The sequence below is a fragment of the Piliocolobus tephrosceles genome, chromosome 12 (assembly GCF_002776525.5).
Source record: "Piliocolobus tephrosceles isolate RC106 chromosome 12, ASM277652v3, whole genome shotgun sequence".
Classification (NCBI taxonomy): Eukaryota; Metazoa; Chordata; class Mammalia; order Primates; family Cercopithecidae; genus Piliocolobus; species Piliocolobus tephrosceles.
This window is the reverse complement of record NC_045445.1, coordinates 75890311-75909917: the sequence shown is the minus strand read 5'-3', so window position 1 is coordinate 75909917 and position 19607 is coordinate 75890311. Positions and strand designations below refer to the sequence as shown.

The window sequence follows — 19607 nt, the reverse complement described above, 5'->3', positions numbered from 1 at the left end:
AAAGCCTTTTCTTTTTTACCTTGAGGCACCAGAGGCGTCTCTTAATTACCTGTTAACAGTCGACCCTTAAAAATTAGCTCTGGTTGTTTAACATATATTCACAGTCATTCAGTATGAACAAACAGTTCAGCATTGGCAGAGGAGAGCTATTATTTGTAACTAAGAGTATTTCTTCTTTTATTTTCCCAAAGACCATCAGTTTTTTAAGTCAAATTAAGTCAAAGGTCAGTTTACTAAGAAACTAAATAGTCATCTGTTTGTCAAAACAGACCTTTTTCTTATTTCTGGAAAGGTGATGTGGAGGATCATCAAGTCATTGTATCTTAATTTTCTTACAGGTAAAGGTAGTGGTATTTGATAAGACTGGAACCATTACTCATGGAACCCCAGTAGTGAATCAAGTAAAGCTTCTAACGGAAAGTAATAGAATATCACACCATAAAATCTTGGCCATTGTGGGAACTGCTGAAAGTAACAGTGAACACCCTCTAGGAGCAGCCATAACCAAATACTGCAGACAGGTACATTTTTTCCTCTTGTTTATTAATGTAGTCATCTCCTGTAGGAATTCCCCGGATCAAATCCAGACTGGTGTTTGATTTGCATATATAGTTGGTATGAAACTAAAAAGACTTGTATTTTCTCATGTAATTGTATGTAACTCATTTCTTCATACAGACAAGTATACAGATGAAAACAAATGAACTATAATCCTATCACACAGATAACTCCTGTTGACAAAAAAATTAAAATAGAAGTTATACATATTTGTGGTAGGACAATTCAGATAGTTCAGAGAATTACATATTGAAAATTGTAAACCTCATTCCCTGCCCCCTTCCATAATTCCTTTCTCTAAAGTTTAACAACTGTTAACCTATTAAGTCTTTTAAAATGACAGCTTTATTGAAATATAATTCATGTACTATAAAGTTCACATTTTTAAAGTGCACAATTCAATAATTTTAGTATAGTCATAAAGGTGTGCATCTGTTAACAGTTTTTAATGCATCTAGCCACATATATGTATTTATCATATTTTAAACTTTATACAGAAAGGTCATACAATGATCAATCTTTGTTACCTTGCTTTTTTATTTTATTAAGTGAATTTTCCTATCAGGAAATGCAGATGTGCCTCATTGTTTTTAATGGCTATATTGTACTCTATAATGTGATTGTTTGGTTTTTTTGGCTTTTACAGTATACACTCAACATCCTTATCAGTTTTTGCAAGTCTGTCTCTACATTAAATGCCTATCAATGCAATTGCTAAGTCAAAGGATGTATGCAGTTAAATTTTGATGAATCTTACCAATACCCATATAATGAGGATTACCAATACCCATGAGGGGTTATACCAATTTATCCCTGCACCAAAAGTTATGAGTGCTCATTTCCCCACATTCTTACCGACACTTTATTTTTATTTTCTCAATGTACTGGGTGAAAAAGTATTTACTTGATGGTTTGCTTTGCATTTCCTTAATTATGAATAAGGTTGAGCATCTTTTCATATATTTATGGCCATTTGAATTTCTTTTCCTCTAACCTGTTTGTATCCATGACCTATTTTTCCACAGAATTGTTTGTCTTTTTCTTATTCATTTGCATGAGTTCTTTATGAATTGTCTCACACTAATTTTACACTTAAAATGTGGCAGTTTCTACCATTCGTGTTGCCATTTATTTATTTGTTCTTTCCCTTTTACCTATTACCTGTTACTGACCTGGCTTCCTTACACCAAAATCAAGCAGCAGAGAGGATGAAGCTATATATAAAGAGCTAGGAAACAATGAGGGCCCCCAGAACTTTTCGGCTTACTAAAGACGTAGACTAGAGAGCAGATGGAGAGCCTCTGGTAACTAAAGGCCATATACTTTGTTACCCTTTGTTGCCCTGTATTGAATAGAAAACCTGACTTGCCTATAGAATTAAAATTTTAATTTGTAATTATCTACTGGAAAGAGCAGAGAATACTGATAAGCTTTCCATGTTTTCTATAAATTTTAGAGAGTGGGATTAAAACAAGGAATTTTTTTTTTTTTTTTTTTTTTTTTTTTTTTTTTGAGACGGAGTCTCTCTCTGTCACCCAGGCTGGAGTGCAATAGCCCAATCTCGGCTCATTGCAACTTCCACCTCCTGGGTTCAAGCGATTCTCCCACCTCAGCCTTCCTAGTAGCTGAGATTACAGGTGTGCACCACCACACCTGGCTAATTTTTTTTGTACTTTTAGTAGAGACAGGGTTTCACCATGTTGGCCAGCCTGGTCCCAAATTCTTGACCTCAGGTAATCTGCCCACCTTGGCTTCCTAGCCGGCTTCTTCGGCTGGAATTACAGGTGTGAGCCACTGCGTCTGGCCAAAACAAAAATTTTGAGGCACTTCTGTAACTTTGAGTATTATGTTTGATGCTCTATTCCTTTGTCCTTATCAAAATCCACTGTCAAGTAGGCAATAAGTGACAATTTTATTATAAACATTCAGAATTAACTTGATGTTATCTTTTATTGTCCTAATAAATGACCTTGCATTATCAGAACAGTAGAGGAAATCCTTTTGTTTCTGTTTGTTAGGAACTGGACACTGAAACCTTGGGTACCTGCATAGATTTCCAGGTTGTGCCAGGCTGTGGTATTAGCTGTAAAGTCACCAATATTGAAGGCTTGCTACATAAGAATAACTGGAATATAGAGGACAATAATATTAAAAATGCATCCCTGGTTCAAATTGATGCCAGTAATGAACAGTCATCAACTTCGTCTTCCATGATTATTGATGCCCAGATCTCAAGTAAGCTAATTTTCTTTGTAGTACCAATTATGGGGCAATTATGAACATATGGCTAACTTTGTAATGCTGAACTGTTATAGAAGAAACAAAAATTGGCATCATAATTTCATGTCCTCAAGTCAGTTTTACCCTATGCCTTCTGATCATTCAAATTAGTCAAGAACATTTCCCAACTGTGGTCATTAACACCACCATAGGGTGATGAAGTCTAGCCTTAGCTGATTATCCATGATCATTCTTTTCTCACTACAACTACCCCAAACCTTTTCTATCTTTCACAAGATCCTGTGACCCTCTCCGTTGTCCCCTCTGCAAATTATCTTATTTTTTATATAGAAAATTATGGTTCTTGGTCATGTGTTCTTACGTATTTTTGCCCAGAATCATTCCTTTTTTCAGAGAAAGCAGTATCCTTCATCTTGCCTGATGAATCCCTTCATCTAGATCCCACCCTCTCTTGATTCATCAGGGACCTCCCTCTTTCTGTTAGGTCTCCTTGCTTCTTCATTCTTCATCTCTTTCTGTTTTAGTTTCTTCTCCTAAACATATAAATATTTCTTCCATCAAAATCACTATATTCCCATCTAGATTTTGTCCTTTCCCATCTATATTCCCATATAGATTCTGTCTTTTTCTTTTATATCAAATTTCTAGAAAGGGTAATCTAGGTTTGTTGAATTCACTTACTCCACAGTCAGGCCTCAGTTCATTGCAGTCTGGCTTCTCCCCCATCCATATTACTGAATCCATTCTTTCTAAGTTAACTGATGACTGTTGACCTCAGTGCTCTCTCCAGTGGTCACTTTTCAGTCCTCATCCTGCACGACCTCATTAAGATATTTGACAATGTTGACCATCCCTTCCTTCCTAAGGGATGATTCCATGACCCTGCTTTGTTTAGATTCTCCTCTCACCTCCCTGGCTGTTCCTTTTTTTTTTTTCGAAAAGGGGTCTTGCTCTGTCACCCAGGCTGGAGTGCAGTGGTGCGATCTCAGCTCACTGCAACCTCTGCCTCCTGGGTTCAAGCGGTTCTCCTGCCTCAGCCCCCAAGAAGCTGGGATTACAAGTGCGTGCCGCCACGCCTGGCTAATTTTTTGTATTTTTAGTAGAGATGGGGTTTCACCATGTTAGCCAGGCTGGTCTCAAACTCCTGACCTCAAGTGATCCACCCACCTCAGCCTCTCAAAGTGCTAGGATTACAGGTGTAAGCCACTGCACCCCTGGCTGTTCCTTTTAATTATCCTTTGGTTCCTCATTTCTCTTGCTTTCAAATGTAGAGTATGTCGTCAGGGTTTTGTTCTTTGTCTTTTTCTCATTTTATAATACATACTCTCTCTGTACAATCTTATTCATGCTCATCACTTATTCTACCACCCACAGACTTCCACTATCACTCCAATATCCATATCTTTAGCCAAGTCCTGTTTCCTTGGCTCCATGCTGATCTATCTATCTGCCCGCAAAACATGATCTACCCAACTAAGTGTTCCAATACCTCCCTCCCCATTCGTGCCTGAGTGATTTTGCTAACATGCAAATCTAGTCATATCACTTTCTGATCAATACCTTTTATTACAGTGGTTTATAAGCTGTTTTTGAGCCATAAACCTTTGGAGGAATATGATGAAAGCTATGGGCCCACCCCTCAGAAAATTTTTGTTTCAAGAGATGCACATGTATCCTGAAACCCATCCACGGGTCTCTGTTAAGGATCCCAGCTTGAATGGTTCTCTCTCTCCTACTGGACAAAGTCCAGTCTCTCTGTACTTTGTTTAAGATCTGTTTCCCATGATATGTCTCCTGCCTCCCTGCATCACTCGTCTTGTCTTTTTCCACTACCACATATGTACTCCATGTTCCATCCCTACCTAACTACTTACAGTTCTTCCTTACAGTGTGTCATTTCCTGCTTATTAGATCATTTCATTTACCATTTTCTCTATGTAAAGTTCTTGTTCACAAATGGAATCTACCTCGTGAACTTATGCTTATCTTTCAAGACCCAGTTTATGTCTCTCTCTTCAGTGACACCTTCATTGACTGACATGTATTGGCAGACGTATTTGCTCTTCTTCCTGAATCATAACTGTACTTAATCTCTGTTATTGTATTAGGACAGTGTATGATAATTATTTATTTACCTGCCTATTTCTACTAGTCTGTGACTTCTTTATTATTTTCTATGAACTTCTAATATCAAGCACACTTGACAAATAGGAAATTCATTTGACAGCTTTTATTGAGCACCCACTGTGTGTCATGCACTGTTCAAGGCACTAAAGAATCAGCAGTAAACAAGATAAACTAAGTTCTTATTTCATGGAGCTTACATTCTTGGTGGAAGAACACAAGAGAATAAGCAAATAAATAAGAAAATATAATAAGTGCTATGGAGATAGTGCTATGGAGAAAAATTAAGTGGGGCAAGGGGTATAGGGGTGCTGGGAGTAGTGGGTTCTGCTTCATATAGAGTGATCAGGGTAGGCCTCACTGAGAAGGTAGTGTTTGAACGAAGATCTGAGGGGATGAGAGAAAAAGCTATGTGGATTTCTGTGGCAAGAACATTCCGGGCAGGAGAAATAGTAAGTACCAAAGCCTTTAGTCAGGAGTGTGCTTGACTTGTTTGAGGAATAGAAAGGAGAACACTGTGACAAGTGCAGAGTAAATGGGTGGGCAAGGGGTATAAGACAAGGTCATAGAGGTGGTTTGGGACTAGATATGTAAGGACAAAACCAATCTGACAGTTTTGAGTAGAAGAAGGACAAAATCAATCTGACATAACATTTTAAAAGTAAACCAGGTGCAGTGACTCATGCCTGTAATCCTGGCACTTTGGGAGGCTGAGGCGGGTGGATCACTTGAGGTCAGGAGTTCGAGACCAACCTGGCCAACATGGTGAAACCCCATGTCTACTAAAAATATAAAAATTAATCGGGCGTGGTAGCAGGCATCTGTAATCCCAGCTACTCAGGAGGCTGAGGCAGGAGAGAATCTTGTGGGGATGGGGGGGAAAGGGCAGAAGCAGGGAGATGAGTTGGTGGACGTTGTCATAATCGAAGTGAAACATAATGGTAGCTTGGACCAGTATAGTAGAGGTTGTAAGAAATGGTAGAATTCTAGATGTGTCTTAAAAGGAGAGCCACAGATTTTTCTCATGGGTTGGATATATATGGTGTATGAGAGAAACAGGAGTCAGGAATTATGCCAAGGTTTGTGGCCTAAGCAGAAGGATGGAGTTATCATTTAAATAAGATGGGGGATCCCATAGGAGGGACAGTATTGGGAAAAAGATCAGGAGTTCAGTTTTGTACATGTTAAGTTTGAGTACCTATTAGAGATATCCCAAGTGGAGATATCATATAAATGGAAATACCAAGTAAGCAGTTGGCTACATAAGTTTGGAGTTCCAGGAAACAGACTGGATCAGAGAGATAGATTTGGGAGTCCTCTGCTTATAGGTCTGTGGTGTCTAGGAAAATAGCCACTAACTACATGTGACTCTTTAAATTAGTTAATTTACATTTAATTTAATTTAAAATTCATATTTCAGTCATACTAGCCCCATTTCAGTGCTCAATAGCCACATCTCTGTGTTGGTGGCTATTGTATTAAACATAGCAGATACACAACATTTCTAATATCACAGAAAGTTCTCTTGGACTGCAGTGGTGTAGATGGTATTTAAAGCCGTGAGACTGGATTAGAACCCCAAGGTGTGAGAGTAGATAAAGGGAAAGAGTTAAGTACTGAATCCTGCAGCACTATAAATTAAGAAGTTAGTGAGATGAGGAGGGATGGGCAAAGAAGGCCAAGAAGTGGCCAATGAGGAGGTAACCCCTAAGAATGTGGTATCCTAGAAGCCAAATGAAGAAAGTATTTCTAGGAGGGAGTGAACAGCTGTGTTAAATTCTGCTAATAGGACAAGTAAGATGAAGACTGAGAATTAAAGTAAAGATCACTGGCTGTAATAATTCACTGGAGTACTTAAGTCAAAAGCTTTTGACTACCCCAATAAATGGAGTAGATTCACAAGAGAATGGGAAGATATTTATTGGAGACAGCCAATAGAGATACTTTTGGGAAGTTTTGCTATGTACAGAAGCAGATAAATGTGGTAGCTACAGAGGTGGGTGAGATCAAGAGAGGTTTTTTTTTGTTTGTTTGTTTTTAAAGATAGGACAGTGTACAGCAGAGAAAAGTTGTGTAGGAGTGGACAGGGAGAATTGTTGGAGAGGTGTTCTAGAATAGGCAAAGGAGGCGGGTGTCTAGTGTACAAGTAGAAAGGTTGGCCTTAAATTAGGAGCAGAATCAGTTTATAATAACAGAAGGGAAGCTAGATACACAGACACAGGAGGCACAGGTAGTTGAGTGAATGTGTCAATGAGAGCTGTGGAAGTTCTTTTCTGATTGCTTCTATTTTCTTTCTGAAGTAGAAAACAGAGTCATCATCTGGTATTAGGATGGGGCAGGAGAAGTTGGAGATTTGAAGGGAGATGAGAAGGTATGAAATAGCCATCTAGAAGAAATGGAGAATGAATAGACTAGGGAAATATAGTCAAGTTGCCAGATAGCACTAAGGGCCCACTTAAAGAAAATGAGATGTCAGCATGATTATACATGTTTATCTAGCCACATTCAGCTCCTGATGCACAGTGTTTTTAAATTTGATTGAATTGTTGTGGAAGGTCGAAGGGAAAGCCTCACTAGAAAGTAATATTTGAACTGGCTCTTGAAGAATGTGATGGAGTTTACTGTCTGGAGAGGAGGGATAAGGACATTTCAGATGAAGGCAGCAATGTGTGCAAAGGCCCAGAGACATGGAAGAGCAGAGTATGTTCTCAGAAAATTTGAACATCACTGTTGGAGGCCATGTTCTAGGAACAATACAGTGTAGTGATTGTGCAAGATTAGACAGGAAGAACTTGCTTCATGGGTTTTTATAAAGATTAATTGAACTTACTAAATGTTATTTCTGTGTCTACTTTCAGATGTTCTTAATGCTCAACAGTATAAAGTCCTCATTGGTAACCGGGAGTGGATGATTAGAAATGGTCTTGTCATTAATAACGATGTAGATGATTTCATGACTGAACATGAGAAAAAAGGTCGGACTGCTGTATTAGTAGCAGTTGATGGTAAGGTTTTCCATAAGTATGCTATAACTCAATGTTATGATTTGTTATTGTTTTATTAATTTATATATTTTCGAGAGACCTCTGAACTATGAGGGTTATTCAAAAGCATCTTGAATGCAAAGTGAAACTGTCAACAACACATGATTATTACTGATTAATTTAAAATTATCTCGCATTTACCTGCCTTTGTCACTTTCTTCCCTAGCCTATATTTTAAATAAAGGCTAATCAAGGATTTTTTAAAACCTAAAAATAACAGCAGTAAAATAATAGCAAAGTAAAATAATATTCATAATCCCATCATCCTAATACAGTGTCCGGTTTTTTTGTTTGTTTGTTTCTTTGGTTTTGTTTGTTTGTTTGTTTTTGAGATGGAGTTTCGCTCTTGTTGCCCAAGCTGGAATGCAATAGTGCGATCTCGGCTCACTGCAACCTCCACCTCCTGGGTTCAAGTGATTCTCCTGCCTCAGCCTCCTGAGTAGCTGGGATTACAGGCGCATCCCACCATGCCCTGCTAATTGTTTGTATTTTTAGTGGACACGGGGTTTCACCATGTTAGCCAGGCTGGTCTTGAACTCCTGACCTCAGGTGATCCGCCCGCTTGGTCTCCCAAAGTGCCGGGATTATAGGCGTGAGCCACCTCGCCTGGCACACGATGTCAGTTTTAATTTTGTATATTCCATTCCTAGTTGTCTTGAAATGTGTGTGTGTCCAACATGGCACATGTATACATATGTAACAAACTTGCACGTTGTGCACATGTACCTTAGAACTTAAAGTATAATAATAATAATAACAAATAAAATTTTAAAAAAAGTAAGAAATGTGTGTGTGCAGAATTACAGTATTAGTACATATACCATATTTTATTGGCTAGATTTTATTGTAAGTAAATTTTACCTCAATAAAGTTAAAATCACTTGTACACATACGATTTTATTATGCTTTATTTTACTTAATGCTTTCTAATGTTGCTATATAATTTTACTGTAACACTACATAATTTATCAATTTTACACACTATAATCATTCCCCTCTTGTTGGAAATTTAGACTATTCCTTCACTATTGTAAGTGACGCTGCAATCTTTGAGGTTGTATGTGCTTTATTTTGTTCAATTATTTCTTAGGGTAAATTTCTATTTGTGAGATTAATTCCACTCAATGTTTATGTTTGCTAAGTATGAAGGATGGCCTTTTTAGGTCTGGGAAGAAGCAGAGAATACCATTTTACTTTTGTAAATAGAATAAAATAATAAAATTTATGGTAATATTTTTCCCACTATAAAGTACCCATTTTGTCTCTCTCTGCCCACCCTTTACCTTAAAAAGAAAAAAAGTATTAGTCTTCAGTTTCATTTGCCTTTAAATTAGATAAAGTGTTTGAGGCTATTGGCAAATACCTTTCTAAGGAACAAAAAGGGTCTTCTAATATCCAGTAAGGTCTCTCTTTATATTTTCCTATGATTACTTTATTAGTAACCCCTACCTCACTCTGAAATTTTCATAACCAAATGTGGAGACTTGTTACAGAGTTTGTAGTATTGTAGTATAAATCTGTGTGGGCTCAGAGATATTTTAAGTTAAGCCATGCCCCCCTGAACAACTTTACTTAAGAAAATTCATTTCATTCTGAAATTTCAAGTCAGAATGTTATTCTGCTTTCACCATATTCCAAGTTCTCTTATTTTGTGCTGCCCCTGTATTAGATGAGCTGTGTGGCTTGATAGCCATTGCAGACACAGTGAAGCCGGAAGCAGAACTGGCTGTCCATATTCTGAAATCTATGGGCTTAGAAGTAGTTCTGATGACTGGAGACAACAGTAAAACAGCTAGATCTATTGCTTCTCAGGTAATTGATAGGGGTATGTGATAACTTCTAATTATTGATATACATTTTATGTCTTGCCTTCAAATGCTAAGAAATTTACATTACCTACTATTTTCATTGTCACTGAGTTGTCCTATCTAGTTCCTTCAAGAAAATTTACCATGCTTTGCTGGAAGGACTTTGGGCTTTGTGTGTTGCTGTTATAAGTAAAAAGGTATTTGCTTAGTTCATGGGATGCTTGCGTGACACTGTACATCAGTTTCTGTTGATGCGTCCTTTGAAATGTTGCTCATATTCTTTACCAGTGCTGCCAACCTAAGCTGGGCTCTCCTGATCTCATGGCTGAAACACGGCAATAGCTCCACACACGTCCTTCTCTAGTCCATCCTAAACACTACCAATGGAACTATTTTCCTAATGCGCCACTTTGACATACCATTTTTCTGCTTCTGACTCCCACATTTGCCTTACTTCTAAAATTTTTCAATCTTTTTAACTTTGGAATGCCTTCTCCACTCTTCTAATAAATAATGCAAGTAATCTTTTAATACATTCTTTTTTTTTTTCTTGAGACAGAGTTTCACTCTCGTTGCCCAGGCTAAAGTGCAATGGCATAATCTCGGCTCACCGCAACCTCTGCCTCCTGGGTTCAAGTGATTCTCTTGCCTCAGCCTCTCGAGTAGCTAGGATTACATGCATGCGCCACCATGCCTGGCTAATTTTGTATTTTTAGTAGAGACAGTGTTTCTCCATGTTGGTCAAGCTGGTCGTGAACTTCCGACCTCAGGTGATCTGCCTTCTTGGCCTCCCAAAGTGCGGGGATTATAGGTGTGAGCCACCACACCCATCCTATTAACACCTTCTTATTTAAAAAATACAGAAGGATATAAAGTAAAAATGTTGTCCTCTTTTCCCCATGCTCCCCGTCCAGTCCTACTGCCCCCCACACTGCCACTTTTTCATATGCATATCTGTGCATCTACAGAGTACATATACAGTATAATTCTGGTCTTTTCAACATCAGTTAGATCATTTTGAACAGATTATTCAGTAGTTTTCTTTTTTTACATAACAATATACTTTGGAGCTTCATCCATATCTGAACATAAAAAGTTATTTTGGCTGGGTGCGTTGGTTCACACCTGTAATCCCAGCACTTTGGGAGGCTGAAGCCAGCAGATACATGAGGTCGGGAGTTTGAGACCAGCCTGGCCAACATGGTAGGACCTTGTCTCTACTAAAAATACAAAAATTAGCTGGATGTGGTGGCACATGCCTGTAATCCCAGCTACTCAGGAGGCTGAGGCAGGAGAATCGCTTGAACTCAGGAGGCGGAGGTTGCAGTCAGCTGAGATCGCACCATTGCACTCTAGCCTGGGTGACAGAGCAAGACTCTCTCTCTCTCAAAAAAAAAAAAGTTACTTTATTCTTTCTATACTGAATTCCATGGTATGGATGTATCGTAATTTAGTTAACCATTTCCCTAACGATGGACATTTGGGTGGTTTTGAAAATTTTCTTTTTGCAAACAAGGCAATAATGTACATCTTTGGACATGTATCTTTCTGTACATGTACAAGTTTGTCCAAAATAGAGTTAGACGTGGAATTGCTAGACCAAATGATGCTCACATTTTGATAGATGCTGCCAGATGCCCTCCAAAAAGAGTCGCCATTTACACACCAGCCACCGGTGTATAAAAGAGCTCATTTATCCACATCCTTGCTATTACTAGATATTATCAGTCTTTTAAAATGTGGACATCTTGTGGGTGAAAACTGATGGCTTGTTATTGCTCAGTTATGTTTCAGGTACTCATTATTATTTTTTGAAATGAATTGAGTTTATTTTTATCACATAGGTTGGCATTACTAAGGTGTTTGCTGAAGTTCTACCTTCTCACAAGGTTGCTAAAGTGAAGCAACTTCAAGAGGAGGGGAAACGGGTAGCAATGGTGGGAGATGGAATCAATGACTCCCCAGCTCTGGCAATGGCTAATGTGGGAATTGCCATTGGCACAGGCACAGATGTAGCCATTGAAGCAGCTGATGTGGTTTTGATAAGGGTAAGTGCCATGGCTTGACCTTTGAGGAGTATGAGACTGCCCTTCATGGTCAATGATAGTGTCATAAAGTATATTGAGCACAACAATTCTGTCTTAAGTTCCATGCTATCGGCCATTAAGAGTTTGAGAATATGGAGTGGGATTATGGGAAGTCATGCTAATTTACCCCCTGACTTTCTCAACCCTGCTAATAAGCAAGTGAGAATTATAAGTTTCTAAAGTGAAGAAGATTTAAGAGGATTTGGAATAAAATGATCTTCAACAAATAGTTGCTGAGATTATTTTAAGTAGATTTAATCCTTGTACCAGCATACACCCCTAAAAGTGTTTTTAGAACCCTGAGGAAAATTTTTGAAAAACACCTTCGGAAGCTGAGTCCAAGTTTTAGCATTATCTGAGATTTGTAGTTAATTCACATATTACCCTAAGGTAGACGTAATCTTCAATATATACAATATCAAATGTAAAAGTTACTGGTTAAGTTAGAGTCTCTTACTAATATCACAAATATTTCTGTTCCCAGAATGATCTTCTGGATGTAGTGGCAAGTATTGACTTATCAAGAAAGACAGTCAAGAGGATTCGGATAAATTTTGTCTTTGCTCTAATTTATAATCTGGTTGGAATTCCCATAGCTGCTGGTATGTGACTCTTAACTAGTATTGCTTTTTCCACTAAAGTCATTAGAGACCTAACATATTGGAAGCCTGTCTTCTTACTATTAGTTTTGAGCTTAGTTTTTGTTTCTAGCCTACTGGTATGGTGAGAGGTAATGTTAAAATCAATCATTTTAATTTTCAGTAATGTTTCTTATAGCTTAAGAATATATAAGCATTTTTTTTTTTTTTTGAGACAGAGTCTCACTCTGCTGCCCAGGCTGGAGTGCAGTGGTACAATCTCAGCTCACTGCAACCTCCACCTCCTGGGTTCAAGCAGTTCTCCTGCCTCAGCCTCCTGAGTAACTGGGACTATAGGTGCCCGCCACAATACCCTACTAATTTTTGTATTTTTAGTATAGACGGGGTTTCACTATGTTGGCCAGGCTGGTCTCGAACTCCTGACCTCAGGTAATCCACCTGCCTCGGCCTCCCAAAGTGTTGGGATTACAGGTGTGAGCCACCGCTCCCAGCCTTCAACTTTGTATTTTGAAAAATTTCAAACTTCATGCCTGTAATCCCAGCACTTTGGGAGGCCGAGGTGGGTGGATCACCTGAGGTTGGGAGTTCGAGACCAGCCTGACCAACATGGAGAAACCCCGTTTCTACTAAAAATACAAAATTAGCCAGGCGTGGTGGCACATGCGTGTTATCTCAGCTACTCGGAAGGCTGAGGCAGTAGAATCACTTGAACCCAGGAGGCGGAGGTTGTGATGAGCCAAGATTGTGCCATTGCACTTCAGCCTGGGCAGCAAGAGCGAAACTCTGTCTCAAAAAAAAAAAAAAATTCAAACCTACGAAAACATTGAAAAAAATGGTACAATGAAAATCTGTATGCCTTTCGCCTAAACTCACCAACTGATAGTATTTTGCCACATTGCTTCATCTCTTTCTCCACATATTTGCACAGAGATATGTATTTGTTTGCTTATTAATTAATTTTCTTCTAAACAGATTTACCTTTAATCTGACTACCCAAACACAAACACTGTTAGCAAGATTAATTCATGGAGCAAATGATTTTTAAAGAATTATACAAGTATATTTTCCTCTAGTCTTTTTTTTATTCTGCATCAGTTTTTGTCTTGTTACATAGTGGTGATTGTAGCACACAGAGAATTTTCTGCTCTTCACGTAATATTCTATTATAGTCAGGTGGTATTTTTTTGGTTGAGAGACCAGATGAGAGAGAGAGAGTGAACAAAGGAATATAACTGAGAAAAAATAATTTAGTTATTTAATAAGTGTCTGAGAATCTCCTAAACTTAGGGACCTGGTAGGAGTTAGTAATGATGACATAAAAGAAATAATTATCATTTTCTTCTTGTTCTCTCTGGTTTGAGGGCCAAGGAAAGACATGAAATGACATGAGAACAATTACAAAACTGTTTATCAGCAAGGACACACAAATACTGAGAGAACAAAGAGCAAAAGAGCAGTCTAAGTCCAGTAAGATTAATTCATGGAGCAAGTAATTTTTAAATAATTATACAAGTAATACATGATCACCATGGAAAAAGTAGAAAAATATAGAGAAGCACATTAAAAGTTAAAAGTATAAGTCTATTTCATCCTCATGATATGAGCAAACATTCTTATGTCTGTCAAAACCAAGTGTGGATGAGTTTGTAGAACATGAACTCCCATACGCTCTTGGTTGGATTATGAATCACTACAACCACTTTGGAGAACAATTGAGGAGTATCCACGTAAAGTTGAAGATGTGCCAATGTTATGACCCAGTAGTTTCACCCCTAGGTATATACCTTACAGAAACTCTCAGACATGGGCACGTGGAGACATGTACAAGAATGTTCACTGCAACACTCTATTAGTGAAAAAACGGCAACAACAAAAATCTCCACCACCAAGAGGATAAATGCTGAAGAAATATCAAATAAAGAAATGATTTGTATATATGTTAGAAACACATTGATAATCTGTTTAGTATTATCTACTCTAACTAATCCTATACTTGTTTCTTAGGAGTTTTTATGCCCATTGGTTTGGTTTTGCAGCCCTGGATGGGATCTGCGGCAATGGCTGCTTCATCTGTTTCTGTAGTACTTTCTTCTCTCTTCCTTAAACTGTAAGTATGATAGCTTGCTCACATTTGTATTTTGTATTCCTTTTATCATCCAGTCATTCTTGGTAGGTTTTATTCTTGTATTGATCAATGATAAGCCCAAACCATTCTTAATGAGAATTATTATTAGCGGCCAGGCATGGTGGCTCGCACCTGTAATCCCAGCATTTTGGGAGGCCGAGGTGGGCAGATCACCTGAGGTCAGTAATTTGAGACCAGCCTGGCCAATATGGTGAAACCCTGTCTCTACTAAAAATACAAAAATTAGCTGGGCATGGTGTGGTGGTGGACGCCTGTAATCCCAGCGACTCGGGAGGCTGAGGCAGGAGAATCACTTGAACCTGAGAGGTGGAGGTGGAGGTTGCAGTGAGCTGAGATTGTGCCACTGCACTCCAGCATAGGCAACAGAGCGAGATTCTGTCTCAAAAAAATATATATTATTATTAGGTAACAGTAATAATTAGCTATGTAATTGTTACCTCGTGTACTTTATGCATAGCAACCACAAGCACTGAGTGGGATAAAATATAGTACACTAACTCTGATAAGTAGGATTTCTGATGATGTGACTCCACACAATTCATTTCAACTATTTTCCTACCAGTGATCACTTGTATACATTTCATACCAAAACCAAGTGTGGATGAGCAAATCTTTCTTTTGTGCATGTAGCAAGCATCTCATTTACTTTTGGTTATTTCAAACTAACGTAATTTTGCATGTGTCCAGTTACAGGAAACCAACTTACGAGAATTATGAACTGCCTGCCCAGAGCCAGATAGGACAGAAGAGTCCTTCAGAAATCAGCGTTCATGTTGGAATAGATGATACTTCAAGGAATTCTCCTAAACTGGGTTTGCTGGACCGGATTGTTAATTATAGCAGAGCCTCTATAAACTCACTACTGTCTGATAAACGCTCCCTAAACAGCGTTGTTACCAGTGAACCTGACAAGCACTCACTCCTGGTGGGAGACTTCAGGGAAGATGATGACACTGCATTATAAAAGGCCATGGAGAGTGCTGCCAGTTTAACTTGTCATGCACTGACACAGCATTCATGATGTTACCTTCACTTTTCAAAATATTGTAGAAGGATTTTATGTTGGTCTCATGCTCTTATATTAGGGATTCTATTTGAGTTGAGTTTATCTATTGGCAAAAATATCTTTTTCAAGGTATCAGCTCTGAACCTAGCTTTATTTAAACTTGAATTTCCAGTATATTTTTGTTTTCACTAACAACCGATAAGGTAGAGCAGTGAGGTTTACAAGCCCTACAATTAGAGATTGCTGAACTGCTGCTAAAGTAATATATTTTTTTATTTGACCAAAAAAAAAAAAAAATGGCCCAAGAAGAAGATAATGAAAAATTTGAAGGTTTGAGAGCATGAAGATATTCATGCTTTTGAATTCAAGATATTGAAGATACTCTCCAGCCTGTATCCCTGCCCCACTGGGGAGTAATGACTTTCAAAGCACTGTGTATGAAACATCTAGTTTTAGAAGGGAAACAGTTGAAGCTGTTTAAAAATAGATGTGCCTTATTTATTGCAGGCTTTCTTTCCCCCATTCTCCCCGCATCCTTGTCCTTGCAGTTGCTTTTTTAGATGCTCCAGTATGTCTTCTTTTGTTATTTTCTTTTGAGCTAACCAAGTTTAGGTGGTTTTTCATTGATTAAAAATAACTGACAACTGTTCTAATATTTTGCTCCTTTTTAAATGTTGTGGCTCAAAAGACCTTAAAGGTCTGTAGGGTTCCCTGCTTCCCATCTTTCCACTGTTGTAAAAAGTATATCAAATTATTCCTTCAAGTTTCCTAGCTCTGTGCTCAGTTTCAGTTCACTCCTGCCGAGTTGGGCTCTAAGTTGTTCTTCATGTAGTCTGTTCATCTCAGTCCGGAAACTTAATGTTATGAGCCTCTTCTGCTCAAAAAATTTTCAAAGATTAACACTATTATACATATACAGGTCATATAAAATTACCTGGATTCACTAAATTTGTTTGTTGTTGTTGTTGTTTTTGAGACAGAGTCTCGTTCTGTAGCCCAGGCTGGAGTGCAGTGGCACCATCTTGGCTTACTGCAACCTCTGCCTACCGGATTCAAGGAATTCTCCCTGCCTTGGCCTCCCAAGTAGCTGGAATTACTGGCACCTACTACCACACCTGGCTAATTTTCATATTTTTTAGTAGACGGGGTTTCGCCACGTTGGCTAGGCTGGTCTTAAACTCCTGACCTCAGGTGATCTGCCCACCTTGGCCTCCCAAAGTGCTGGGATTACAGGCGTGAGCCACCATGCCCAGCCTAAATTTGTATTTTTTGAATTGAGTATAATCACTTTGCTAGTATATATAATTTAATAGATTTTATTTATCTTTTAGTGTTTCAGATAACCTCTCAAACATACTTTAAAATAATGCTATTACACAAAGGTGCATTTGCCAAAAATACAGTAAAATCATAATACAGAAACTAAAATTTCCCTAGGTTATGATGCTCTTTAGCTAAATATATACTTTTCTCTAGTTTAAAACATTTGAACTTGCCTAGTTGGTGTGGTTGGCAAATTTAGGAGCTTGTTCCCATTGCCAAATGGATTTAGAAATTCCCTTTAGAATTAGCCTGGTAGCTAATACACTGGTCAGAGATCTGGTACTTGTAAGACTATTTAAATTTCTTTGTTAGTTGCAAGATGAATTTCATATGCAGAATATGTCAATGAAGAGGACTCATAAGTAAATTCCTAACATTTTGTTCCCATTACCATAAGCAAAGCTGCTGCTAACCCAACATCTGGCACATAGGTTTTGTACTCCATGTTAGTTCTTTTCTCCCCTTGAGGTCAGTAATAAATACAAAAAATCATTTTTCTAGAGCAGATTCTTCAAATCAGGTGGGGGTAGGGGATGGAATTCTTCCTTTCCTACCCCTTTTCTCTTTTATCCTTTCATATATACACATGCAAAGTTTACAACCTTATTCCTTGCTGTCTTTCAGATTTAGAAAAGATCTAATTTCTGTCTCAGCTGTCTAAAAGACAGAACTGAAGCTTTTGATGAAGGTGCTATTAATCTAGAAAGACAAACCCATTTCACTGAAATATCAATGAGTTTGTATATCTAGGCCCTTTTTTTAGACCAATGCCTATGCCATCCTCCATGCTTTCAGTTTGAGTTTTATTATTTATTATTTTAATTCAAGTGACCATCTTATAACTCAACTTGTTTCTTCTAGAAGACACAGCTGATAGGCAAATGTTGAAAAAAGAAGCATCCCATCCTGGCTAACACGCTGAAACCCCGTCTCCACTAAAAAATACAAAAAACTAGCCGGGCGAGGTGGCGGGCGCCTGTGGTCCCAGCTACTCAGGAGGCTGAGGCAGGAGAATGGCATAAACCCGGGAGGCGGAGCTTGCAGTGAGCTGAGATCCGGCCACTGCACTCCAGCCTGGGCAACACAGCGAGACTCCGTCTCAAAAAAAGAAAAGAATCGTCCTTCCTTCTCCCTCCCACCCACCTCAAGCAGTTGAACACAGCCAGTTACTCTTCCATTATTATGTGTACCTTTGAGTCATCCTCTTGGTCTTGTGTTCATATTATGGGACAGTGGGAATAGCAGCTTATAGTACTGAAATAACCAAATAGATAATTTCAGCTCTTACAACAAGAATAGAAAACATGCTATTTAGAAAGGGTCCTGCTTTAAGTAATATGTAGCCACCTTTAAATCCTCTACCACAAGTCTTTTTTGCAATCTTGAACTTTCATTAACTTCAAAGAGAAGCTGTATTTACAAGAGAAAGAGCTGATTATGGAGGGAATAAAAAATATTGCTTTCAGTTAGTAGCTAGCTTTAAGTCAGGAGTTACTAATGAGAAATTTTATAAATGTGTGTTTGTGTATATTCACATATATATATACACACACATATATATGTACATACACATACATACATATTACCATACTGAGGGGAAATGGATTTATATTTGAATTTGATATTTGAATATTTGAATTTCTCTATTTGTATTTCATTTATCATTCTTCTGTATTCACTCAGCAACCATGCCCTTAGTCTGAAGACAACAAGGATACTTTAATATCCAGTGCTGGTTCAGACTCACCTATGGGGCACCTTAAACTTAAATATCCAAAGATGCCTTTTGAATTTCAAAGATTAAAACACAACTAGAGTAGTAGTATTGTAGTCTCAAGATGTATGGTGTGTCATTTGTGAAACTAGCAATGTTATTTTTCCTAGTTTAGTATCAACATTTTAGAATGTCAAATTTGATGCCTTGTGAACAAGTAATTTTATATTGTGCTTTACTTTTTAAAAAGTATTCTTTATTCATATGTATAGAATGCCCAAAATAGCACTGTAGACAAGATGTTTCCAAAACTTTAAGTGTGCATATCTTTTGTGTATACAGCTTAAAATCAAAAATGTATGTTAAGAGAATTTTTTCTATTACTTATGGATCATGCTTTAAAATGACTTTTCTTGATATTTATTTTACTCCATTTTGTTTTTTTCTCTGGGTGAGGCATCTGGTTACTGGTTATTTTAAAAAGAATAAAGACATTCCTGGAATCACTCCTTTTGGGTTTTTGTTTGTTTTGTTTCTTTTCTATATTTTTAAGTATTATTTTACAAAATAGAAAAAAATACTGATTCTTGCCAAATTATTACCTATTTTTACACTAACTTTCTGCAGTCCCTCCATCTGGTATGAGTAACCAGATAGAGCACAAAGCACGAGTTCTTGTTCTTCAGTTAAAAGAGCTTCTTTCACAGTGTTGATAACAAATGCCTTTTGTAGCCAAAACCAGGCGTCTCAACCTTATGTTTTTAGTTAAAGAAATGTTTAGCTAAACGTTGTTAAACATTGATTGTTTGGTGCCCAAAACAGCAGTGGACGATGTTGTGCAATATCCATCTACTGTAGTTAAGATATTCAGTAGTTTGTTCTTCATAAGCATGTAATTGATCATATTTCTGCCAAGGATGTGCCTTCAAGTTTATAATTATAGTGTTATAAAATTTT

General features: G+C 37.8%; 1 protein-coding gene across 7 annotated transcripts in view; it reads left to right on the top strand.

Moving 5' to 3' along the window:
- Positions 1-15918, top strand: part of ATP7A (ATPase copper transporting alpha) — a 155766-nt gene extending 139848 nt beyond the window's left edge. For all 7 annotated transcript variants that reach the window (XM_023202322.1, XM_023202325.1, XM_023202321.1 and 4 more), the window contains 8 exons: positions 339-521; positions 2577-2793; positions 7782-7928; positions 9637-9779; positions 11620-11823; positions 12347-12464; positions 14466-14568; positions 15295-15918. In XM_023202322.1, coding sequence (XP_023058090.1) covers positions 339-521; positions 2577-2793; positions 7782-7928; positions 9637-9779; positions 11620-11823; positions 12347-12464; positions 14466-14568; positions 15295-15571 — 1392 coding nt within the window. In that variant the 3' untranslated portion in view covers positions 15572-15918. The remainder of the gene's footprint in view (positions 1-338; positions 522-2576; positions 2794-7781; positions 7929-9636; positions 9780-11619; positions 11824-12346; positions 12465-14465; positions 14569-15294) is intronic.
- The last annotated feature ends 3689 nt before the right edge of the window (positions 15919-19607 follow it).